The sequence below is a fragment of the Chiroxiphia lanceolata genome, chromosome 5 (assembly GCF_009829145.1).
Source record: "Chiroxiphia lanceolata isolate bChiLan1 chromosome 5, bChiLan1.pri, whole genome shotgun sequence".
Taxonomy (NCBI): domain Eukaryota; kingdom Metazoa; phylum Chordata; class Aves; order Passeriformes; family Pipridae; genus Chiroxiphia; species Chiroxiphia lanceolata.
In genome coordinates, this window is record NC_045641.1 from 58,505,814 (window position 1) to 58,530,122 (window position 24,309).

Sequence of the window (24,309 nt, forward strand, 5' to 3'; positions counted from 1 at the left end):
CGGCGGGGGGCGGGGCCGCGGCTGGACACGCCCCCGATGGGCGGGGAGGGCGGGGCGTAACTGATGGTACGGGGCGGTGGGCGGGGCTTGGACCAGAGGGCGGGGCCTGAGGCGTGGCGCTCCAGGGCGGAGCTTCCCGGGGAGATCCCGGCGGAAATCCCAGCTCTGCTCCCAGGTGGCAGCTCCCGGAGGAGCACGGGAGGAGCGGGGGTAGCTCGCCTGCCCGTGCTGCACCTCCTCTCGCTGTCCGCCTTCTGTCCCCCCCAGGCTGTGTCCTCAGAGCAGGAAGGTTCTAGTGGGACCCTGTCGGGACCATCCTACCGGGGGAGCCAAGGGAGTTGGGAAGAGCAGCCTCAGGGCCAGGAAGGGGGCAGGCTCACACACGCCCTGCAAGCCCCAAATCTGAAGGAGTCAGGGATACTGATCCAGTATATATTGATATGTATATCTATCATATATCATCATCATCATGGCTGGGCTTCGTCAACGAAGATTTGGGAAGGGCTCTACCCATGTTTGCTACAAGCGCGTTGGTGGCTAAAAAGGCCAATACGAGACAGGCATGTCCGGCTGGAAAAGGCACAGCAGAAAGACTCCTTAGATGGTATATTCTGCAAGGCATGACTCTTTCTGCATTGTCTTTTCTCCTCAAGGGTGATCCTGCATGCTTTCTCAAAAGCATCAGCAGCGTTATAGATGGTGTGTCTCCAGACCTCCTGACTGGAGGCCAGAGTAGACCAGTTATGATGGTCAGTATGGCCAAGGCTGAGAAGTTGTTTCAGGGAGTCCTTGTATCTTCTCTTTGGGGCTCCTCTCTTGCGGCAGCCGGTGGCAAGTTCACCATAGAGCAAGATCTTAGGGAGGTGGTGATCTTTCTCAGCAGGGTCAGCTTGGAGAGATCTATCATATATATGTGATATGTATATCTATACACAAACGTGGTACAGAAGGATGTGAAACATTTTTAGGAGGAACAGGCACAATCATCTTGAGGTTGAAAGATGGAGACACAAGCATGACCAAGGCATCCACAGGCAGCCAACTTTTTGTAATTACTGTCCTCGTTATGCTACCACCAATGTCATTAAGTGTCATTAGGTTTAATTTGGTTCCTTAGGTCTTCCTGATTAATTCAATTACCCAATTAAGCAGGCCACAATTAAAAGGAAGATATTGTAATAAAAGCCTTAGTTGTCCAACTTTTTTCCTGTTGAGCAGCTCTGAGTGTTCAATACGCCATTAAGAAACCCATCATCCAGTTTCCTCTGCAGTGGGATTTGGTTTTTTCCTTTTTTTTTTTTGGTATCATTAGCATCCATTTGCTGCGAGCTTCATTTCATCCAGCTCCAACACTGAGTGGGCATTTTGTTTCACAAAGTCCATGCACAAGTTTACTGTGCAGAGCTATACACCAGAGTAGGTGGTGTTTAGCAGATGGAGTTTTTCATAGAAGGTGACTGGTAAAGGAAAAAAAAAAACAAACCCTGCACAATATTTTGTTACTGTATAAAGAAAAGCCAGATTTTGCAAATACTTGGCTACATGCTTTGCTTTAACCATACAGACAGTGCCAAGCTTCATTTGGATAAATATATTTTTGCATGTTGGTGATGCTAAAGTGACAGCTCATTTCTCTCTTCTCCTTCATGCTCATAAATGTCAGTCCCCAGTGATCCAGGCAGGAAACAAATACCAAATAAAAATTCCTCCATTATCCACACGAGCTGTTTGTGATACAGAGCTGTTCCTGGTCCTCTTTGCAGTGCAGTCACACCAGTGTTATCCCAGCTTGAGGGAGAGGATGCAGTGGGAAGAGCAGCCAGTGACAGGGAGCAGAGGCTGCCAGTGCTGGCCCCGAGATATGTGAAATGTCATAACGCTCTGAGCTCTCGGATTTTGGTGAAAAAACCCTATGGGACAAGAGACCTGGAGGCACCACAGCTATTGATACTGTTTTGGCCAGCAGTCTGGGCCTACTGAGGGCACACCGTTTGCTGGGTACGTGCAAAAATCAAAGACCACATTTTCTCCTTTATTATTTCACCAAAATTGAAAAGACCAGGCCAGGGGATAATATTACCCTTTCAGAAGAAAAAACAAAATGAACACCTTTTCACTTGAACCGAGGGCTAAAAAAAATTGTCATCAGATCTTTGGGTAGTCCTCCAGAAAACATATGAAATGAAAATGTGGTGGCTTTTATTTTGAAGATGCAAGGTGAACAAGTTGGGCCTTCTATAAACAGCAACTTTTCTCCTTTATATATCACATCCCCCCTTAGAAAAATGGATGTTGCCTATAAATCCCAAGGGAAAGAAGAAAGAAAAAAAAATTTTTTTTCAAGTGGGATTAAAAACTGTGGTCTGAAGGAGTTTCATTGCTGGGTTATTAATGAACATATAGTTATGGGGACTAAAAACGTTATTTCTTCAGATTTAAAATAACACATTCCAACCCAACACTCCAAGTACCGAACATCGGATTAGTACAGTCAGCTCACAGCAGTACTAAAGTGGTCCTGGATCTCAGCTGGCCAGATGCTGCAGGGACAGCTTGTCATAGCAAAAAGCAGCTAGTGCTGGCACTCCCAGGCTTTTGGACCTCGCTCAGGGTAAGGCACAGGGAGACACAGCAGCTGCATTTCAGGCTCAGAGAGGCTGCACAGCAGCAGCAGGCTCTGTGCCTGCAAGAAATACTAGGAATACAAGAAATACTGGCTCTCTGAGCCAGTTGTGACCAGTGCTGAGTTCTTGGCATGTCCTCCTGGTACCATTTTGGGAGCCTGTATCAAATGAATTGTTCATCACAGTCTTAACAGGCAACTTCAGAGACCCATATGGCCATACTTTTCATTCAAAGAGTGGGTTAGGAGAGCTGAGACACCTCAGGCCATTATGTCCCTTTATGTTCTGGTGGGAATTTTCCTTGATGTGTGCACAGGAAAGCAGGTGCTGGTTCTGACAAACCCCCATCTCGTCTGGGCTGCAGCCACTTCCAATTTCTGCATGTCCCTCTAGCAGTTCTCCTGGATGCTGAAAAAAAGGCTGCTGTAGCCTCATTCCTAGTTAGTTAAAACTCCCTCTAGTCCCTCTTTGAAGCTCAGACTCACAAAGACATGGATCACAAAGACATGGAAGATCCCTGTTTTTTAGAGAGAAGTGCAATGGGAGGAGACATTGACCTGCTCCCAGTGAGTGGCCCTACCTGAAGGGCTGCCTTCACTGACACAGCCAGCTTCTCCCTCCTCTCCCTTGAAACCTCAAGATGGGAACCCATACAAAGACCTGTGTATGGCTCCTAACTCTCTCCTGAAGTCTTATAAATTATACAGCTATAAATTTCTACATTATAAATTACTGACCCCTCCTTGCAGCCTGCAACTCTTGCCCAAATTAACACACATCTGAATGCAGGAAGTGAAATTCAGACCTAAATAAGGAAGTGCAGTGCCCCATCACCAAAAGACTAATAACTTAAACATGTAAAGCCCACAAAGACTGGATCTCTGGTGGGATTATCATGGAGCAGACTGGCTGTCAGCAAACATCATCCCCCTCACAGGCCCCAGGAAGCTGGAGAAGGGAAGAGTGTGCAGAAGCAAGGGGATGACTTAGAGGGAGCTCCCTGCAGAGTTGATTGCAGGCACAGCAAACCCACATCCACAGCAAAACCCCTCATCCACCAGGCAACTGTGGGCAGGTGCTGCCAAGCTCCAGATGTTTCCCATTAGCATTGGCTCAGGTGTTTGGGGTGGTTATAAATGTTCCAGAGGAAGAGAAGGGGTCTCTGTGGGGTATCTGGTAACTCCTCAGGGCACCCTCTGCTTTTTCAGCTGTATGTACCATGGGTTCTTTTTCTCTGGTTGAGAAATTTAATGTAGAAAAGGGTGAGGGGAGGATTGGTGTGTGTTGTTTTTTAGGATGGGATAGCTTTGTTTCTTTGTGTGATGAGAACAGTGATTAAGTATTAGTGGAGGGAAGAGTTCTCTTGGAGCCTTACTGACAAAGGTAGCGGCTTCTGAGTTGTATCTGACTTGCACCAATAAGACAAAAGGCAAAATCTGCTGTTACATGAGCAGTAGCTGAATGGATTTGTACTTAGTAATTCTGGGATACTCTTCATTAACCAAGGCTGTCTAATGACACCTATGAGTGATTAAAGCTTCTGTGCCTGTGGGATTGGGGTGGGGGAGTGCAGTCAGCAGAACTGATGTCCTTGATGAAGCAAGGAAGAAGATAGTTAATCTGTGTAAATAATGCTGTCTTCCTCTCCCTCTAACCTTCTCCCTCTAACAAAACAGGCCAGTATCAGCTATACCTGTTCTGTTTCATGTGGTGACATGGGTGACTGGGACAACAGTGATGAATTTGTTCAGCGGCTGGATTTTTCCAGTTGTGGTGAAGAGAGTGAAGACAGAAGTGTAAATGAGGAGGACTCCCTAAGCTTGAGCCCTCCCAGGAGGTCTGAGTTCCAGAAGTGGCAAGAGAGCAGTCCTCTTCCAGCAACCCCCCCTCAGAGCAAGTTTAGTGAGATTTTCCTGAGCAGGACGAAAGCCTGGGTGAGTCCCACCTTGAAGGCTTCCCCAGCTGTGAACAAGACCTGGGGCAGTGCCGAGACACCACTGCACATCACCTGGAAAAAGCTGCAGCTGTGTGACACCCCCCACACTCCCAAGGTAAGGGCATGTATCGATGCTCTGCCTGAGCAGGCAAGGTCTCTGGTGTTGCTGTGGCATCACTGTGTGGGTGGTGAGGGGATCTGTTTCCAGCTCTGTGGAAAGCTTTTTTTAATGTTACTGTTGATAGCTTGTACTCTTCCCTTAGAAACCTGGACAATGAGCTAAGGAAGGGCTATTCTGTGGGTGTGAGTAGAAACCTGTGTGTGGGAGCAATTGTCTTGACTCTTTTAAAGATGTTGTTAAAACCAATTAGCTGGTATTGGGTCAGTCTGAGTTAGAAAACCTGAAGCAACCATATGCTTTGGCTTCCCATGTGCACTTGACACTCTGCTTAAGGAAGTGGATGTCTGTCACATCTCTGTAGGAGATAAATGGATCTCCCTTCAGTAAGCTCATCATTCCAGGGGGAGCTTGGAGATAGGCAGCTACCCTTACTGTTCTGTTCAGCACAATTTTGGGTGCAAGTGGGTTTTCTCTTGAAAGTTGGAAATGCTGTGGCTGGGTATATCCTTTATACTAAGGCTCACTTATCTACAGAGCTAGTTTCTTAGGAGAATGATCCCAGACTCTGTTTTCTGTGAAACTTCTTGCATAGAATATAATACAACTCATTTTTTGTCTTCTGTAATCACAGATAGAGACTTAGCACCACCTTCTCTGTTCCTAGATAATTTCTGGTGTGTGCACTGGGTCCTTGCTGTCAAAACTGGCAATGAAGTGTAGCTCTTGGTCCCTCTCTCAATATTCCTGCTCTACTGATGGACTGGTTGTTCCTTTGCTCAGGTGATACACAGCCTATCAGACTTTTTAATACTTCTGAGCTAGGATTTGACTTCCATCCTCCTCCAGAAACCTGATTATGTGGATAAAAGGATGATCCTCTGGCCATATATGATCAACTGTGTGGCAATATTTGCTGAGGAGTGGCCTGCCACTCCTTAGGGAAGGAGCAGCTCTAAATGGCATCACTCCAAGAATTTCCTGCAGTGACCCTTTATAAAAAAATCTCCCTAAATCTCACCTTAACATACGTGAGAGGTTGTCCTGGTTTTGCCTGGAGTTAATTTTCTCCCTAATAGCTAGTGCTGTACTGTGTTTTTTTGATCTAGTGTGAGAACAATCTTGCTAACACACTGATGTTGTAGTTGTTGCTAAGTAGTGCTTACCCAAAGTCAAGGACCTTTCAATTTCCCATGCTCTGCCAGTGAGCAGAAGCACAAGAGCTGTGTGGGAGCATAGCCAGGACAGCTGCCAGGAACCAGCCAAAGGATATTTCCTACCAGGGAATGTTGTGCTCAATGTAGAAACAGGGAGGAATTAGCCAGGAGGGGCCGATCAGTGCTCAGGGATGGGCTGGGCACCAGTCAGTGGGTGGTGAGCAAGTGTACTGTGCATCACTTCTCTATCCTGGGTTTTATTTGTCTCGTTTTGTTACCTCTTTTCATTGCAATGATAATAATTATTATATTTTAATCATTAAACTGTTCTTTTCTCAATCCACAGGTTTTACCTACTTCCCCCCCCACACACAGCCCCATTTCTTCTCCCCATCCTACTGGGGGAAGGGGTGGGGTTGGGAGCAAAGGGCTTAGTCACTGGCTGGAGCTAAACCATAACAAGGGTCTAGAACCTTTTCCAGACAAGATGGGCTGCTGAAAGGGGAAGGGTGTTTTCAGTGTGTGCTCTTGTGTAGCTAATATGTTGGCTGGATGCTTCAAGATACGCTGCTTTATAGTTTGTCACCTTGTAGCTCACGAGCAGCAATCGCACCAAATCAACAATTTCTTTTCCTTTGCTGTCATCTGGGAGAAAGGTCTTGGTTTCCAAGCATGCTGCAAAAGGTGGGCTCTAAAGGGCCCAAATCTTATCAACAAGGCTGGGAGCATTGATTTTGGAACATTTGAAGGTGATAGAAAGGGTAAGAGAGCAGAGCCACATCTAACTGCAGACAGATGAGCACCAGAGCCCCAGCTGGGATGCATGGCAGGAAGCAGATGATTGCATTTTGTAGGTTTGCTCAATCCTGGAACAGATTGCTAGAGCTGGTTATGGTAGCTGCCCTACACTGCATAGCAGCAGCTACTCTCAGATGATGTTACAGGGAGACAAGTCTGCTGGATTGTGAAATAAAAATAAAGCCCCTGTAGAGCAGACAGGAATTGCGTACGTGCACACATCAACAGGCTGGAATGGTATTTGACATCCCTTCCTTGGCTTGTGGTTAGACTGGAATTTAGCCACAATCCTACACAGCTTCTAGGCTGCTGAGTAAATTGGGCCTGGATATATACTGCTTTTAATACATCCATAAGCAGGATTTTCCTATTCAGGAGCAATGAGATGCAGAGCTTGAAAAAGAGATCAAGAGTCATTTTCAGGGTCACAGTAAACAAGGAGCCAAATTTTTAAGCACAATATAGAAATAAAGGAATGTCCCAGAAGTAGCTATATCTATGAGTGCAGCACCAGTTAGGTGGATGTGGAATACTGTATGCAGCTTTAGGTTTTTTATCTTCAAAAACTTTTGTTGAGAGAAAAGAGCAACTCTAGGTGTGAGTGAAGATGTGGCTCTGGGATCATAATAGTGAGACTACTGCTGGACTGGAAAGATATCGGAGTACCTTCATCATCAACAGGGAGAGTTCTTGAAGAGCTTTTAAAACTAGAGGAAAGCAGTATATTAAAAACCCTCTAGAGCTAATATTGTTCTCTTGAAGCTGAAACAAGTCAAAACCAAACTGATGTTTTTAAAAAGCTGATGGTTACTGAAGAGGTTAAGTCAGACTGAGTAGATTTTTATGTCTCCAACTCAAGAGTGATGTGCTTCTCTGAAGGTTTTGGAATAGTAGGTGAAACCCAATAGTCTGTCTTCTCTGGGAAGCTGAAGTATAGAAGATCCAGAGGCTTCTTTTGAACTTAAATTTCTGAAACTCTGTTTTTTATTCATGAGGAGAAATGGGATTTGGTTGCTTTACCAGTGGCCATACAAAAAATATTTCTACCAACTTACCATGTCCTAAAACTGCTTATTGTTGGAGAACCACAAGGAAACTTGGGTGGTGTTCCAACTCATCTCCTGACAAACCTGTTCTGACCAAACTGATGCAACAGTCCATGCCTGACAGAACTAGGTCTTCCATGTTAATGTAACATACAATGCAATTTCTATGTTTCTCTAGGTGAGAAAGAGGAGCAGCTGGCACCTCTTGAGGACTGTGCTTGCCAAAATGGCTCTGCGGGCCTCACCCAAGTGAGCAGGGAATAGAATCTGAAAGGGCTAACAAAGAATGAAATGCTTTGTGGAAGAAGAAAACCATCAGGACTAAACTAGGGACACGGGGATTTAGGAGTCAGCGGTCCCAAGGAAGGGAGCTGAGTTCTCTGAGGAGAACAGAAATTTTGTTCTGACATAGCAGACACAAAAACATTTTTGCTGTTTATTTTCCACTTCTTTTTCCTCTCTCAATACAGAGCCTGTTATCAAAGACAGCTTTTCCTTCATCTGGGATGAAGGTCCCAGCCAAAGGCTATCGACAGCCAAGATACGCTCCTGGTGCTGCCTCAGATGACTCTACCCAAGCTTCTCTTGTCAACATTAATCCCTTTACACCAGAGTCGTATCGACAAATGCTCTTTCTTTCTAATGGCAAGAGGAAGACCAGAGAAGAGCTGTAAGTGAGCTCATCTTAAACAGCAGACTGGAAGCAGACTGTTTGAAGGAGATAAGTAATGGAGACATTCAGTATCTGCGCTTATTTGCTAACAGTGAATCATTCACTTCTGTAGTATTCATTGGTGCAGAGCAAACATTACTAGACATGTAAAGGTAATGAAAATGTGAATAAAAATCAATCACTTCCTTTGTTCAGGAATGTAAGTGGAGGATCAACAGCTAACCTCAGTTCTGTGACTGTAGCTTTACCAGTAATAGGGTGTCCAGGAGAATGATGCCTCTGGACAATGCCACTCTGTCGTGTGGGCAGTACTGAAGTTGCTTTGTGGAGGCTTTCTAGATGGAAACAAAGATTTTCTAACCTAGGACTGCAGTCTTTTAAGGCCTTGACTAAAAACTTGTGTGTTAACTCTAAAAAATACATTTTAAGCTGTGAAGCAAAGTTGGAGGTTCTTTTGAAGGATGTTTTCATGTCAAATCTCAGTTGCATTGCTTCACTGAAATGATAACACCAGACTTTCCTAAACTTCTGTTGTAGGAAGGATCCTCGTCCAAGAAGCCAGATTAAACAGGAGCTACCTCCACAGGTGAGTGTCTCTGTATTTCCCTCCTGCAGAGTGGATATGATGCTAGCAGAGACTTAGTGTTTAAAATTTATTCTGTTATTGAAGTATAAATCTTGACGTCATGCCAGAGGATGAATACTTATGTCAGAATCATTCCAAGGTTAAAGTTTTGTTAACATTTGTTTGAGATGACAAACTTGGTAGTGATTCCTATCTCTAAAGGAAACTTGTACTAAAGCAGATCTGAAACTTTGACAAGTAATACTATAAAACTCATTGATTTTGGTCAGGAGGTCTTCCTGGGAAATATAATTTGGGTTCCTCAGAGGGAACTGTATTACTAAACTACTGAGTTAGCATAAATAGGGATTGTACCTTTGTGGTTCGAAAAAGCAGGTATATTGCTGTTCCTATGAATTGGTGTACTGAGCATTTTTGGATGTTAAAGGAATATGGCTTCTATATTGCAAATAGCATATGGACCTGCACTGCAAAACCACAAAGACTCAGCTGTGGATAAGTACTGAGGGCACAGTTTGAGTTGCAGTAGTACTGATGACAAATCTCCGAAGCAAGGTGGCAAATTCTGTACTCTGTGGGAAAATGTCCAGCTGGGGGGGTGTATGTGTGCCTTGGGGTCCAAGGGAAGGCCCCACCACACCTTAAATAGCTACAGGACAGCAAACTCTATCTTAGAGCTCCAAACAGAGTCCTCTTGCTGTTGCTGACCACTGTACTTCGCTGGCAAACCTCAGCTTTAGCCTTGGTGTGAGGTCCCATCTACTCCCAGCTGTGATGGCAGAGTTGGGCAGTGGTGTGGGAACCCATGTCCCACAGTCTTCTTCCTTCTTCCCAGTTTTATCTGGAGGGATGCTGCCTATCCAGCTGGCTTTTGGAAAACAAGGCAAGCCTCAATTAAATTTCTTCATTTTGATGAGGTAAAAATCTCAATTTTCCTGAGCAGCCCCTTGAAGGAAGTACTTTGACTTATGCAAGTCTGTAGTTGCGAGTTAGGCTTACAGAAGAATAACGGTACCCTCTAGCCGAGCAGACTGGTATTGCAGGAAAACTGGTCTCCATGGAAAAACTACACCTGCAGAGCCAATCTGCTACCAGGCAACATCCGGGGCTGCCACAATTATTGTTTTCCCTAGAAGAAAGCCTTGAGTAGCTTGTGATTTACTGAAATATTATTCTGCTCGAGTGCTGATTAGATTATGTAATATAGATATAAAATTGTGTACTATGAGGTATCTTTATTCCCAAGCTTTTTAAGATAGTGTAAAATACAGCTGCCTTATGCCTTCACCTGTTGTGAAGGGCTGCTGTTTCATGTGAGCCACATCTTGCTGGCTGTGAGGACCAACTCTTACCCCCTCCTCTTTAAGGTCATATACCACATACCACCATAATCACAGCAGTGGTTTCTGTGGAAACCACTCTGCCACATGAGCTACTGTCCCTGTGAGGGATGCAGGAGCATGGAGAAAAATCACTTAGTTCGCTCTCTTGTTGTTCACTTCATGCTCCGCTGCTTATCTTTTTTTACTCATCTCCCCTGCCAGTAGGCATCACTCTACAAGCAGTACCAGCAGTTCCTATTTCCCTGGTGGCCATTATTGTAGCAATAATGATGTTCCAACTGTTCTGCAGGCTTTCAACCCTTTGTGGAAAAGTGTCTCTGGGTGAGAAATCAGTGGGGATACAAACAAATACACAGAGACCAGCTAATCTGCCATTAGTCAACAGCTGGTGCTTCAAACTTGAAGAGCCTGAACTGATGCAGAATGGCCTTGCTGCAGGCAACCTCAGCTGCCAGAGTAAAGCATCTCTTACATAGCTGGAGCCACATGAAGCCAACATTCAGGCCACAAAACTTCTCTCCTGTATTCAAAATAGGCAATAACTCTTACTTAAACACAAATTCAGTACGTGAGTCTGGCTAATTCAGAGGTACTGGATTTCTACCTACCAAATTTGGTAACAGGTCTTCTCAAGCCTTGTCTTTAGGCCAGTTATTTCAGTATTTTGTTGTTGCCTGCTGTTCTTCCCTGACTGACTCCATCAGCTATGGGTCTAGAAACTGGTCTGGGCTGCCAAGAGAAGAGATGGAGTGGCAGTAACCCAAGAAGGCTTAGGCACATACACCAAACTAGACTAAAATTCTCCTTAGCTGCAGTTTCTACACCTATGGCTAGCAAGTCATGATTTTATAAAAAACAAAACAAACACAGCCCCATAACTTGGCCTTTGGTAGGTGGTCAGAAAAAACACAGTGTGGTTAAGTGAAAGGTAGTATTTCAAGGAGAACAGGCAGTGCACCTGCACACATGCCTGTGTGCATCCAGATGAGCATCCAGAATGGGAGCGAGAGCAACATGGGTAGTCTGAGAGCAAGTGCTACACACCTCTAAAAACACGACAGATATTATTTTTTAAGCCTTTGTTTAAATCTTTCAACTTGTACTTGTCTTTGTTTTTGTGACCTTTTAGAGATATCCTCTGAAAGAGAGCAATATGGTTTCCCGCTACAAGAAGGAGTTCCTGGAACTAGAAAAAATTGGTGTGGGGGAATTTGGCTCTGTCTACAAGTGCATCAAACGCCTTGATGGATGTGTTTATGCCATCAAACGCTCCAAAAGGCCTCTGGCAGGATCCTCGGATGAGTGAGTGTGTAGCTAGAAACTGCCAGTTGAAATGATGGGCATGTTCTTGAGAGGTGTGATGGGGAAGGAGGGAGTGTGGATCTCAAGGTATCTGAGGGATGGCATGAGCAAAAATTGGCTGCTGTTGCACTTGAAAGTAACAGAAGAGTGGGGGAAGACAGCACTGTAGAACTATTGGATATAAATGTCTAAGGAAGAAGTCCTATGCATTGCAAAGTGAGATAATGGCTTACCTGAATTCCTTGGGTCCATCCAGACATTTTCTTTAAAGTAATAACTGTCAAGTAGTTTGTTTGTGGAAAGTCCCTGCCCTGCTTTATGGCCAGCATTGCTCACATCTGTATTGACCAGCTCATGGTGTCCTGCATGTTAAAGCAAAGTCTTTGAAGTTGCTGCTGCTTTTGCCTCTTTAACAAAAGACTTCCTCAGTGATTATTTTATTTGGACAGCTGCTTAGCACACTTGAGCAAGGGCAGGTTTTTTTTCAGCAGCTGTGAGAGCCAGTCTGTCTGTCAAAACTCAAGAGATAAGTCCTGATCACCTCTGTTCCCCCTTTCTCAAGCCAGGCTGCAATCTGGGCTCTCAAGCAGGCTCTGCCACTCTGTAACCTGTGCTTTTTCTGTGTGTGCTTCTCTAGGCAGCTGGCACTGCGTGAGGTTTATGCTCATGCTGTCCTTGGACACCACCCCCATGTTGTGCGCTACTACTCGGCCTGGGCAGAGGACGATCACATGATTATCCAAAATGAGCACTGCAATGGTAAGAGCTGGGACATTGTCAAAGGTTGAGATCTCAGGATGGGTGCAGTTGCCCTCTTAAATATGGGACATTTTGGCTTACAACAAAGCAAACTGCACCAGGGCTACATATCCATAGAGAATCCAGTAAGGGCTCATAAGATCTAGATGAAGCTCTGAATGGTGCCAGTGTGTTAGAGGCAGTGAATACCCTCTAATTTCTGGGATTTTAAAACTGTTCCTCTGTGTTGGCTGACCTGGAGGAGCATTCCCCATGCTGATGCTTAGAGCTCTGTGTGGGACTGTCCAGGTAACATCTGATATAAGTGACTCAAGAGCAGATAACTTAAAGGCCATGTACCTCAGCAACAAACTTGTCTTAATGAAGGTGGATAACAATTAGAAGAGTGGCTACCTGGTTGAGAGGAAGGCATCTTGACTAGGAGAAAAGTGTTGACAACTGCAGAGGAATGGAGCAAATAATGAGGCAAAGTGTAAATGGGGTGCTGCAGACAGGGTGGTACACTCTTACTTGAGTTTGCCCTTGGCCACAGCACTGTTTGAGAGAAATTTAAAAGGACCCATCTGGCTACCAGGGGAGCTGAAGGCAAATATGTAATGCTCATCTTTCAGCTGCACCTGCAGTCCTGGGGCTCAGTGAAGAGTGGTGATAGCTGTTTGGAGTAATGCTTTCAAATGTGGTGGAGGGAACCATGAAATATGGTGCTTGTTGCTGCAGCACTGACGTATTGCTTGTGTTCTAGTGGATGAGTATCTGATATTAAAGGAGAAGTGGTGACAAGTGGGCTGATGGAGAGAGGAGCCATGATATTTATTAGTGCTAAAATAGCCAGAGTGCCTCAATGGAGACCCACAAAACTCTGTGTCTGTGTTAAATGTTACATTCTTCAGTCAAAAATCTTCTAGGAGGAACTTAATTTCCTTGCTCCAGCATTCATATACCTGCTTCCTGCTTGTAAGCATGGCAGAAGTAATTAATTTTTCCACTGTTCACTTGAAGCACCATCAGTGTCACTACCAGGCCAGCCCTCCTGGTGCTGCAGTTGCTCAGTCCTTGGTGAGCAGGAGGAAGGGCATTCTGAGGCAATTGAAAGGCTGAAGTTAAATGGTGATGTCTAGAGCATATATAGGGCATATATTAGCTGGTCTGGTTTGGGTTTGCCAGTGCATCCTTGCAAGCCTGCAAGTGTTCTAGGTAGTAGTTTCTACTAAGCTGTTACAAACATGCTGCTCTGTAAAAACCTTTGTGAGGTCTCAGACTGCCTGTTTTCACCCAGGTGGGAGTCTCCAAGATGTGCTGTTGGAAAATGCAAAGCTAGGGCAGTATTTCCTGGAAGCAGAGCTGAAGGAAATATTGTTACAAGTCTCCATGGGGCTAAAATACATCCACAACTCTGGCCTTGTGCACCTGGATATCAAACCTAGTAAGTATAGTGCACTTTGTGGAAGGTCTTCCTAGTGACCCTTCAGGGGTAGGATCTGTAACAGATCCTTCTGCTTGGACCTATCATAATGCTTCAAAGGAAAGAAGACTTGCCCTAAAAGGTAAATGTCTTGTGGTTTGTGTGTGGGGGTTTTGTGTGTTGGGGTTTTTTTTGTTTCTTTGTTTTTGTTTGGTGGTTTTGTTGTTGTGGTGGTTATTTATTTATTTTATTTGTGCCACTACTGCTGCTTTAAAAGTGCTTCTCTGGTAGTCAGCAGCATTTTACTTTTGCCTCCTGATCTCTGTAATCCTGGCTCATGGGAATCACCTTCATACCAGTGGAGCAAGTAGGGCTGCTAATGAACACGGGGACTTCCTTATTTGCTTCTGCCTTGTTGCACAACACTTGACTTTTGTATGTGGAGTTACCCTGAGGGATTAAGTTCCTGCAAAAATAGTAACAAGGTTTCCTTTCTGCAGCTGAGGATGGGCACCTCCTGGGCAGTGCTCCCCCCGGTCGCAGAGTTAATATTCTTATAGTGGAGCTCCTTTTTCCTGCTGAAATCATGCTTTTAGCTTAGAGGGCAGAGGGAGGGGAAGTTGATTTCACTAGGATATTTTCTGCACAAGATGCAGCTGTCTTCTACCAGCTGTGTTGCTGAATACGTGAGCTGGGCAGAAAGCAGACTAACTGGTGGGAAGCATGTGCACAGTTTCTCTGGCTGCAAAGCTTAACTAGTGTGACAGGCAGGATTTTTGGAAAGTTGTCAGGCTGATGCAGTCTGACTACTGATATCACACTTGCAAAACTTTTCTGTCCTGCAGGTAATATCTTCATCTGTCACAAGCTGGCAGTTGCAGGTCCCGCTGGGCAGGAGAGTGACAGTGAAGATGAATTCTCTTCTGGTGTGGTGTATAAGATTGGTAGGTTTTAGCCAGGTTTACAACTGGTTTAAGATTAGGGCTGCCCATTAATGCTCGATACTGCTCTGTCCTGCTGGCTGAAGAGACTCGCATACAAAACTGACAGCAAAGTCCTGAATGCCCCAGTTACCTACCAGAATTAATTCCTCTGAGGAGACAGCTCCTAGAAAACTCATGAGCTTCTTTCCAAGCCCAGATTCTTGAGTAGGAGCAAGCTTGCTCTTTTACTTAGTATTTTGTTGTTGCTCTTACTGGTGCCTATAAGATGCAGGCTTTTATTGATGGAGAACTACATCAGTTTCTTCATTACATTCCAGTTGCTTGTTCTTTGTCCCAGGTGACCTTGGACATGTGACATCAATAACAAACCCTCAGGTGGAGGAAGGAGACAGACGGTTCTTGGCCAATGAGATTTTGCAAGAGGTACAGCTGCTGGCAGGGCAGTGGGGAGCAAGTGGAGAGAGATCAACTGCAGTGCAGTCATTAGTATAGTGTGTTCCTCACCTTATCTCCTGTTTCTTCTGTCTGGTCTGGCTGTGAAATCAGCAAAATTAATGCTTTATTATGAACAGTATAGGTATGGGTCTTATCATGTAAATATTTACAATACCTTATAAATTACTATCATTGGATTATTGCAACTATTGCCTGTGAGGAATTAATGAGACAAAACCTTATTGGTTTGGAGTAATTTAATTTGCACACTCAGCTGATATTAAACTGCTGGATGTGATTACTGAGGAATATATTTAGCCAGACAGATGCCTTGTACAACAAACACTGAACAGGTAGTGGGGAGAGGTGAGAGGCACAACATACCTCTTAAACTTGACTGCAGTCTTGTCACTGGCCAGTGGAAAAAAAGGAAATCTGTATTGAACAACCAGGTTGGATGTGTTCATCAGCTCAGGTACTTAAGTGACAGTATCTGTTTGTGTTGCAAGTGGCTTTGGGAACTGCTGGGTCAATGTGTCAGATGCAGCCTTGAGTTGGGCTTATTGCCTTTTGGTGAAGGGTGGAGGTACACATCTGTTAGGCCACCCTCTGGAGCTGCTGCAGTGATCATAAAGTGGGCTGCAAGTTCACCTTCATGGTGAAAGCCAACATGCTGTTAGTTACAGTACTATCTGCTGACAATGTTTTTGTCCTAAAGAGAAGGAAGCGGCTCACTGGAATGGTGAAGCCAGTGCCATAAACATACTTGCTTGGCTGTTTCTTTTTGAGCTTGAACCCCAACCACCTTTGTTTAGTACAGCAAGATGTTCCCTTTCTACAACCTTTCACCTTCTCTCTGCAGCAATACTGCAACCTGCCCAAGGCAGACATCTTTGCCCTGGCACTCACGGTAGCTCTGGCAGCTGGTGCAGCACCGCTGCCTCACAACGGGACCATGTGGCACCACATCCGCAAAGGCAACATCCCACCGATCCCCCAGAACCTTCCCCGGACCTTTCTTGAGCTCCTTAAGGTGAGGAAGTAGTCTCTGACAGAAAGGTGGCTTTTGCAGTTGTTATGTGGCAGGAGTGTTAAACTCTGAACTCCTTTGCCTTCTAGCTCATGATCCATCCTGACCCAGTGGAAAGACCTTCTGCCACAGCTCTGACTAAACACCCTGTTCTCCGTCCTTCATGTGGAAAAGCTCTCCAGCTCCAGGAAGAGCTAAATGTGGAGAAATGCAAGACGGCCATGCTGGAAAGGTAGGACTGGCTTGGGCATGAAGGGGAGAAGGCATGGGCATAACAAGTGCTGGTCACTAGCCTTGAATGGAGGGTGGTAGTCCTGAGAGAACACATGCAGAAATACCCAGGCGGGTCCTGTGCCTGGAGCTGGGAGGATGGTGAGGCTGTAGCAGGGACTTGCAGTGCCCAAACAGCTGTACTTCAGTTCTGGCTCTGAGGAGCTGGCTGAGTTAGAACAGTGAACTTGTGCACTTCCTGCAACCACTGGTGATGGAAAATATTGATACAGGAAGCAGCCGGGGGCAGATGAGGAATTGATAATGCACTGAGATAGTGGTCTGGCACAGAAGGAAGGGAATATTCAGGTGGTGGCAGACATCCTTTTTCCCCTTGTTCCCTCTCACTGGTGTTGGCAATAATGTTTTAAGGTGCTGGGACCTAGGAACTGCCCCACCACCCCTCTTAGTGCAGTAGTCAGCTGGAGAGTAGGTTTTTTTGTGTAGACAGAAGAGTGTATTCTCTGGAAGAACAGCAAGGGAAGAAAGGTGCTATGGAAAAGAAGCATGTGCCTTTATAAGTTTTGCCATTCACAAATTTCCGAAACAATGGGAGAAAAACTGAGCTAGGGGCTCGTCACGCTGGTGCCAGTGTGTTGCTGACCTGATACATAGTTTTCTTTTGGTAAATCTCTAAAGACAGTTACAGTAATCTTCATGTCACCCTCTTGGGTGGAAAGCTGCCCCCCCTCCTACAATGCTGGAGTACTACAGTAACCCTCTTGTGCAAGATTGTTCATAGCTTGCTTCTGTAGCTGATGGGGATTCATGCATGACCCGGTTTTCTTCCTCTCCTCTTCCTTCCATCTCCCCCCTGCAGGGAACTTAAAGCAGCTCGCCTTGCCCAGACCCTCATGAAGGACCAAACCTTAGGAAGTGCCAAGTTGCAAGAGTCTGAAACCTCTTCTAAGCAGAAGAGCAAGCGCCTGGTGGGAGGGAAAAGCTGTCGCTCATTTAGCTTTACTCTGGGTTACTGAATTTTTGTGTTGTCCAAAAAGCTCTGTTTGCTGAAGGGCCCTGTGAAAGCTGAGGGTCTGCACTGACCAGTGCCCCATATTATCTCTCCCTCTCGTATTCTTTTTTTTTTTTTGTAACCTCCTTAGTTATGATGAGGTGTTGGCTGAGGGAAGAATGACTGGCTTACAAGTGTTGGATCAGGGAATTTAAGGTTATTGTCCCCAGTCTTTTAACTGTTAAATTTCTTGTGTAATTGCTCTTGATACAGACTAATTGTAGCTCTGCCAAACAAGGGAAAAGATGGCATTTTCTCTCCTTACTTCCCTCTTTCTTTAGTTGGGCCCTGTTACTGATGATTTTGTGGTCTTAATGCTCTGGCTGAGTGTATCTTTAAAGGGGCAACAGTGGCTGTACATGGAGACAGCATTAACAGCAGGGCCCTTCTAGGAGTGAGTAGGCAGAGACTATGGCTGTGTTAACTACACATCAGGAGACAGGCTGGTTACATAGCAGTCCTGGTGGACTTGGGATGCAGTTAGAGTGGCGTTTCACTGATGGGGGACAAAGAGTAAAAGGAAACACTGAGTTAAGGAGTGGAAGCTGAAGAAAAACTTTCCCTCCCTTAGCTTTCAGCAACAAAATTCCTATAGCTGGGTAAGCTTAGTCCCTGATGCCTGGCTTGCCTTCTGTCGATCAGCAAGGACTCCTTGTTCAAGTGGGGGAGGTGACTGTGGTGTGCTGGTAGCTGGGTCTGGTACCCGCTTCTCTTCCAGTATCTCACACTTGGTGCAGCTGCCTGCCTGCAAACTGCACCCTTTCAGCAAAGATGTGGGGAATCAGAGAGGGCTTTTCCAGGTTTTTGGAGTTGCCCATGTAAATTGCGGTATGTATTTCGTATTTATTAGACCTCACACTACACCACCCTCCCCTTCCCCTCTAAATGTATATTTGTGGATCCTGGTCGGCTGTGTCCTGGTCGGACAGAGCGCGCTGCACTGTTACGAGGGAGAGTGTAAACTTGGTAACTCGCTTATTTCCAGTTTTTACTGAAGTTCGTTTTATGATGCTGGCTTTTAACTGTTAGATCCTATATTTTCAGAACTGAAAAGTGCAAATAAAGATTTTATCTTAATTTTTTTTAACCGATGACGGTGTGACTTTTTTTTTTCCCTCCTCCCCCGCCACCCGAGAGTTCCCGGTCCCCCGTGGGCCGGGGGGGGGGACGAGCCGGGTGGCCGTAGCAGTCGCTGCCCGTGGGTTCTCCAGCCCCTGTCCCCCCGGGATGGGGCGGGTTTCCGCCCGGAACCTCCCGTCGGTCCCTTTCCTGTTCCGGGCGCGGCGGCGGCGGGAGAGGTGCGGAGGGCGCGGGGTCGGGCGGCGGGAACGGGCCGGGCCGGGGCTCCCTCGGGCGCTGCTTCAGCCCTGCTTTTCCCTCCGCAGGCTCGGCGGAGAAGGCATGTGGCGGCGGCCGGCGTGGCAGGTACGGCCGGGCGGGGCGTGGGGAGGCCCCCCCGGGCAGGCACTCGGGTCCCGTGTGCCCGCGGCGGGAGGAGGAGGAGGAGGAGAAGCAGCTCCTGCCGCTCTCGTCTGTCTGGCAATGACTCTCCGGGCACGGCAGCGGTCCGGGAATAGCCCAGGGCCCCGGGGCCGCTCGCCCAACCCGGCCGGGGCTGCAGCCCGTGAAGATGTTCTTGTTTGCGCTCGTATTTCAGGGATGCAAATGCCGGGCCTTAGTTACTGAGCTGCTGGGAAAACGGTGTATTGAAAGGTCTGGCTTTTGCGTGGAATGAGTCTGAGATGATCTGAGTGTTATGTTAGTGAGGCACGCAGATGCACCAAAGAGCTTTCGTTTTGCAGATTGCGTTTCCTCTGGTTTAGCTCCTCTGTTCACATGTCACAGGAAATGAGCTTTTTTTCCAGTTCCTGCACATGGGCCTCTTGCAGGAGTGTTCCTGGGCTTTTCTTGTTCCCTCCTTTCTTCTAGGATGGGATATTTGCTGGCATCAAGGCAGTTCCTTTACTTTTTTCCCCCACTTGTGCTTATTTGTGGCACTGGGGTTTTTTGTCCTTGATTTGCTGTCTGCTCAGGAACAACAGGGGTTGTCAGTGTATCCTGCTGCTCATGGCAGTGGATGGATGTACATTTGGGCATGTCTTGTTAATCTCTGAAGTAAAGCAGAAAGTTGATGCAACTATCAAAGCTGTTTTTGTTTCCGAAAACCAAAGCCAAAAGAACTGAACAACCACTGTACTTTAAACCTCTCCCTTCCTACTTATATATTACAGAATAACAGTAGTTACTGCAGGTCCCAAAAATAATTGCTGGAGATGTACCTGTGGACCACCTTTTCTCCTAGGCAGCTTTTTAACGCTGCTTTAACCAGATATTCTTTGAATAATCCCACTGGCTTCATTTAGCTGAATGAATTTCTTTTCTCAGTCCCCTCCCCTTACAGGGAAAAGAACATACTTGCAGAACCTCCACAAGTGTTCAGAAAATGAGTCATCAAGGCTTCTGAATGCTGCTGGTACTTTGTGTCCTGGAGACTAACATGTGTCTGTTCCTTCAGGTGTTTCGCCAGTTTGTGAGACATGACTCTGATACAGTTGCCCCATTGGTACTGGAAAGATGTAAGTAGCTCCTGAGATGCAACTTACTGTTACTTGTTGTGTTTATCTCAGTTTTTAGGAGGTCTGAAATATGGCAGGAGAGAAACAGGTAGGTATAGTCGCTCCTCAGTATAGTAACTAAGAATGTGTTGTTTCAAACACACAGGCTCTTGAGTATCACAGAATCAGCTGGGTTGGAAGGGACCTCTGAGATCATCAAGTCTAACCCTTGATCCACTACTGCTATGGTTACTAGACCATGGCACTAAGTGCCACATCCAATCTCATCTTAAAAACCTGCGGGACGGAGAATCCACCACTTCCCTGGGCAGCCCATTCCAATGTCTGATTATCCTTTCTGTAAAGAATTTCTTCCTAATATCCAACCTAAACCTAAGCTTAAGACCGAGCCCTCTTGTCTTACTGACAGCTACCTGGGAGAAGAGACCAACCCCCACCTGGCTACAACCTCCTTTCAGGGATTTGTAGAGAGTGATGAGGTCTCCCCTGAGCCTCCTCTTCTCTAGGCTGAACAACCCCAGCTCCCTCAGCCTCTCCTCATAGGACTTGTGCTCCAGTCTCTTCACCAGCCTCGTTGCTCTTCTCTGGACCTGTAGCTTCCTATCTGGTCTTTGTCAAGTCAAGCAGCACTTTAGAGGGGACAAGAGAAAAGCCCTGACATAGAGTACCACCTGTAAAAAGCAGGTGGTTGTACTTTATCAATGGCAGTGAATTGGGCCTGCTGTTGTCATGATTTCTAACACCTGCCCTTAGGTGTCTCATGTGCTTGTTTCCCAGATTCCTCTGTGCCTGGGGGAGGGACTTGTTTGGGTGCTGCTGCCCCACTATGATTTTCTCCAGGTGTACACTTCAGACTTCACTCTTCACTTCACATGCTTTTGCAAGAATGATTCTCCCCTGACCTCCTCCAGCTGTCCTTGAACATGGAGAAGGGATAAACTGTGTCTGCCTAGGCCTGGTACCTGTGTCAAAACTAGTCACCCTCTAATTCAGAGGATGGAGTATAATAATGCAACTGTGTTGTTTTAAAGGTACTGTTTTAAGGAAAAAACAATGCAATGCTATGGTTTTATCATAATGAAAAAAAATAAAAGTCCAGTCAAGTAAATGCAAGATAGTCTCGTGACATATGGATATGTCTGTGGAAAAAGATGACAAAGGAACATTTGGCTGAGTTATTTAGTGATAATGACAGTACAGGCACAGTCAACCATCTGCTGGGGGCCTGAATAAGGCAAAAGTCACAAGAGCTTGAAAAGTGGTTAGGAGGTGCAGAAAGTTTTGGTTCTGGCCCTTCACAAAAACTGCTGGTTTTTGGCTTGCATGATTAGAAGCATCATAGTTCACCTGTATATGTGTTTATTCTCTTGTTTCAGCCATGAATCGTGTCCAGTTACTGGGTCGGGTTGGACAGGACCCTATCATGAGGCAAGTGGAAGGAAAAAATCCTGTTACCATATTTTCTCTTGCAACCAATGAGATGTGGCGGACAGGGGATAGTGAACTAGGACAGGGAGGTGAGTCTGCAGCGAGCAACCTGCTTTTGCTGTGTTCTGAGCTCATGTTTGCATGTTCAGCAGCACCACACTTTGTTCTTTTGCTGCTGTGTAAACCTCTTGGGTGCAGGAAAGTTCCTCTGGGGTCAGTAGAGATGCTGGTGCTGTCTCTTACTGATCCCCAGCAGCATGAAGAGAGATCTGCCTGTCAACCTTCCTCTGGAGAAGAGAGTGTTCAGTTGGCAGTTTGTCACTGCTGGGGTTTGTCAGAGGTGTAATGGGTCCTCTCCTCTTGTTTATGTTTCAAGAGAGGAGGAAAAAAAAAGAAAAAAAATATGCATTTTGTCTCTGATTCTGTCATCAGTCTGAAGCTACAGGTGTCTTGTTTTCTCTAACTTTTATTCAGTGTAGATTGTGTGTGTGTGTGGGGGGGGGAAATTATAGTATGAGCATTGTATTCCAGGAAAAGTGATCTCTTGGTTTGAACTTCTGCACAATACTTTCATTTGGACACAGATGAGTGGAACACTGAGTTCTGGAATGAAGTGGGATATTGAGTGCTAGTATACTTCTGTTTTCAAGTCACTTCTCAGAAAAACTAATTTCTGAGTCTTGTACCAAAAAGAGTTTGGCATCCAACTTAGTTATTTTTATTTAACTTAGGTGATGTCAGTCAGAAGACAACGTGGCACAGGATCTCTGTCTTCAGGCCGGGCCTCAGGGATGTTACCTATCAGTATGTGAGAAAGGGGTAAGTGAATAAGAAATGTGGCTGAGGATTTAATGCCTTACTAATTGATTAATGTAATAATTATGGTGACCAAGAGCTATGCTAAGGTAGAGGTGCCATAAAATGTCAGCAGACCTGCTACAAACAACTGCTACAAATGCCTGTGTACTTAGATTCTGAATTCAGCCTTTTCATCAGGAGTAGTGATGAAAAGGACAAGGAGTAATGAATTCAAACTTAAAGAGGGGAAATTTGGATTAGATTTATAGATGAAATTCTTTACTGTCAGGGTGGTGAGGCACCGGAACAGGTTGCCCAGAGAAGTTGTGGATGCCCCATCACTGCAAGTGTTCAAAGCCAGGTTGGATTGGGCTTTGAGCAACCTGGTCTAGTGGAAGGTGTCCCAGCCCATGGCAGGGGATTTGGAACTAGATGGGTTGGAAGGGACCTTAAGGACCAAACCATTCTGTGATTCTAGATATAGAGTGGAAAACAGCAGCACAGTTCTCTGACCAGAACTAAATTGTTTTTTTCAGTTCTCGAATTTATGTTGAAGGGAAGATAGACTATGGTGAATATACAGATAAAAACAATGTGAGGCGACAGGCCACAACAATTATAGCAGGTAAGGAGTGACACATCAAGGTTCCCCTTGCCCTTTTAAGATGGAGAGAGAGTGAAGGGCCTCTGAAATAGAGCTTGGTTTGTCTCCATCCTCAGTATCCACACTCAGGGATTTTGAGAGAATGAATAGTCTGTACCAGTAGATTTCTTCTGGACCTGCTTGTGAAGACACAGAGTATACAGCTGCAAACTGTTTGCATCCTTTGCTCACACAAACCAGTTGGTGCAGGAGGCAGACACTGTGTTTTAAGAACACTGGAATGTAGTACTACAGGTCAGGCAGATTACTTTTCTAAGCAGAGTTTGTTTAGTAGCTTTTTCTCAGTTTGCTGGAGTTTTTTCTTCCTGTTAAAGACTGGAGACTTCACCAGCTTTAAGGACCTCTGTGGAAGATTGTTTTATGTGCAGATAACTTGGTGGAGAATTTAGAAACACCTTGTTCTGGTAGCCAGTAGTGATAAGAAGAGCACAGAATGGGTAAGGAGTGCACTTGTGCCTTGGACAGACACAGGGAAGAAGAGAAATAGAAAAAACTCTTTCCTTGAGCATTTAAATAGCGTGAGCATCCTACATCTTTATTGTGGGTAGAGCTGCTACCTTGTGGCTTTTGAGGGAGTGGTAAATTATTTGGGTATTAGTGCAAACATTTCTATTACACAAGTATGTCTAAAAAAGCTAGGAGAGAGGAAAAGGAAGGAGAAAGGGAAAAGAACAGCCATAGTTCTGGATGTTTCTGCAGCCTCTTTAAAACAACAGAAATCAAACTTTCACATGAACAGTTTAGCTAGCAATGGTGTAAGTTGCTGTTTATAAATTGGTGGAGGGGAGAAGAAAGTATCTTTTTTTAATTAGTATTATCCGAATGGTTTCCTTGTGTTCAAGAGGCTCCATCTCAAGATGCTTTCGAAATTCCTGAGGCTTGATGAAATAGGAGCTTCCCATAGGCTGTTGACATGGTTGTGCAGACTGGAAAAGGCAATAAGCTGTATCTGATACTGATGATAATCAAAGAATCAAACTGTTATTTTAAAACGTGTTTAGTGTCTTTGGCTGCTCCTTTTCGTCAGCTTTAGCACACTTGTTTCATGTGAGCACATTAATTTGTCAGCTTTCAGGGACATAGAGGGAGAACTCTGTATTGGACCCTCTTTTTTGTTGTATTGACTGTTCTGTTCTGAAATATGCAGCTTATTTGAACACAAATAGGTGGTCTTTGTGGGTGTGAAGGCTTGCAATAGGGCAAAACAATCCTCAAGATTAATTTTTTGATTTCTTTTCAGATAATGTGATTTTTCTGAGTGAGGGCTCTCCGAGAGATAAGGTGTGAGGTCATTAGTGCTTGAACCCAGGCCATTCAATTCCTTTGGATTTTCAGTGCTTCGTAATTCTGTAATCACTTATATTACTGTAGTTGCTTTAAGAAATAAATAAAATGTTTGTTATCTATA

The 24,309-nt window shown here is 45.3% G+C and overlaps 1 protein-coding gene across 3 annotated transcripts; it reads left to right on the forward strand.

Annotated features, from left to right (window-relative positions):
• Positions 1–4,303: 4,303 nt before the first annotated feature.
• On the forward strand, positions 4,304–24,309 carry LOC116786964 (single-stranded DNA-binding protein, mitochondrial-like). 3 transcript variants are annotated; one of them, XM_032688137.1, is made up of 16 exons: positions 4,304–4,675; positions 8,150–8,349; positions 8,890–8,938; positions 11,411–11,583; positions 12,221–12,342; positions 13,619–13,765; positions 14,590–14,688; positions 15,026–15,111; positions 15,986–16,156; positions 16,243–16,385; positions 18,821–18,860; positions 19,951–20,011; positions 21,388–21,528; positions 22,171–22,258; positions 22,774–22,862; positions 24,142–24,309. In XM_032688137.1, exons 1-16 carry the CDS (start codon positions 4,340–4,342, stop codon positions 24,186–24,188), a joined length of 1,992 nt encoding a protein of 663 aa, XP_032544028.1. In that variant the 5' UTR covers positions 4,304–4,339; the 3' UTR covers positions 24,189–24,309. The 3 variants fall into 3 exon arrangements, with proteins under 3 accessions (XP_032544028.1, XP_032544029.1, XP_032544030.1); XM_032688138.1 differs by lacking the exons at positions 18,821–18,860; positions 19,951–20,011; positions 21,388–21,528; ... (1 more) ...; positions 22,774–22,862; positions 24,142–24,309 and adding an exon at positions 17,244–18,526; XM_032688139.1 differs by lacking the exons at positions 4,304–4,675; positions 8,150–8,349; positions 8,890–8,938; ... (5 more) ...; positions 15,986–16,156; positions 16,243–16,385 and adding an exon at positions 18,702–18,733.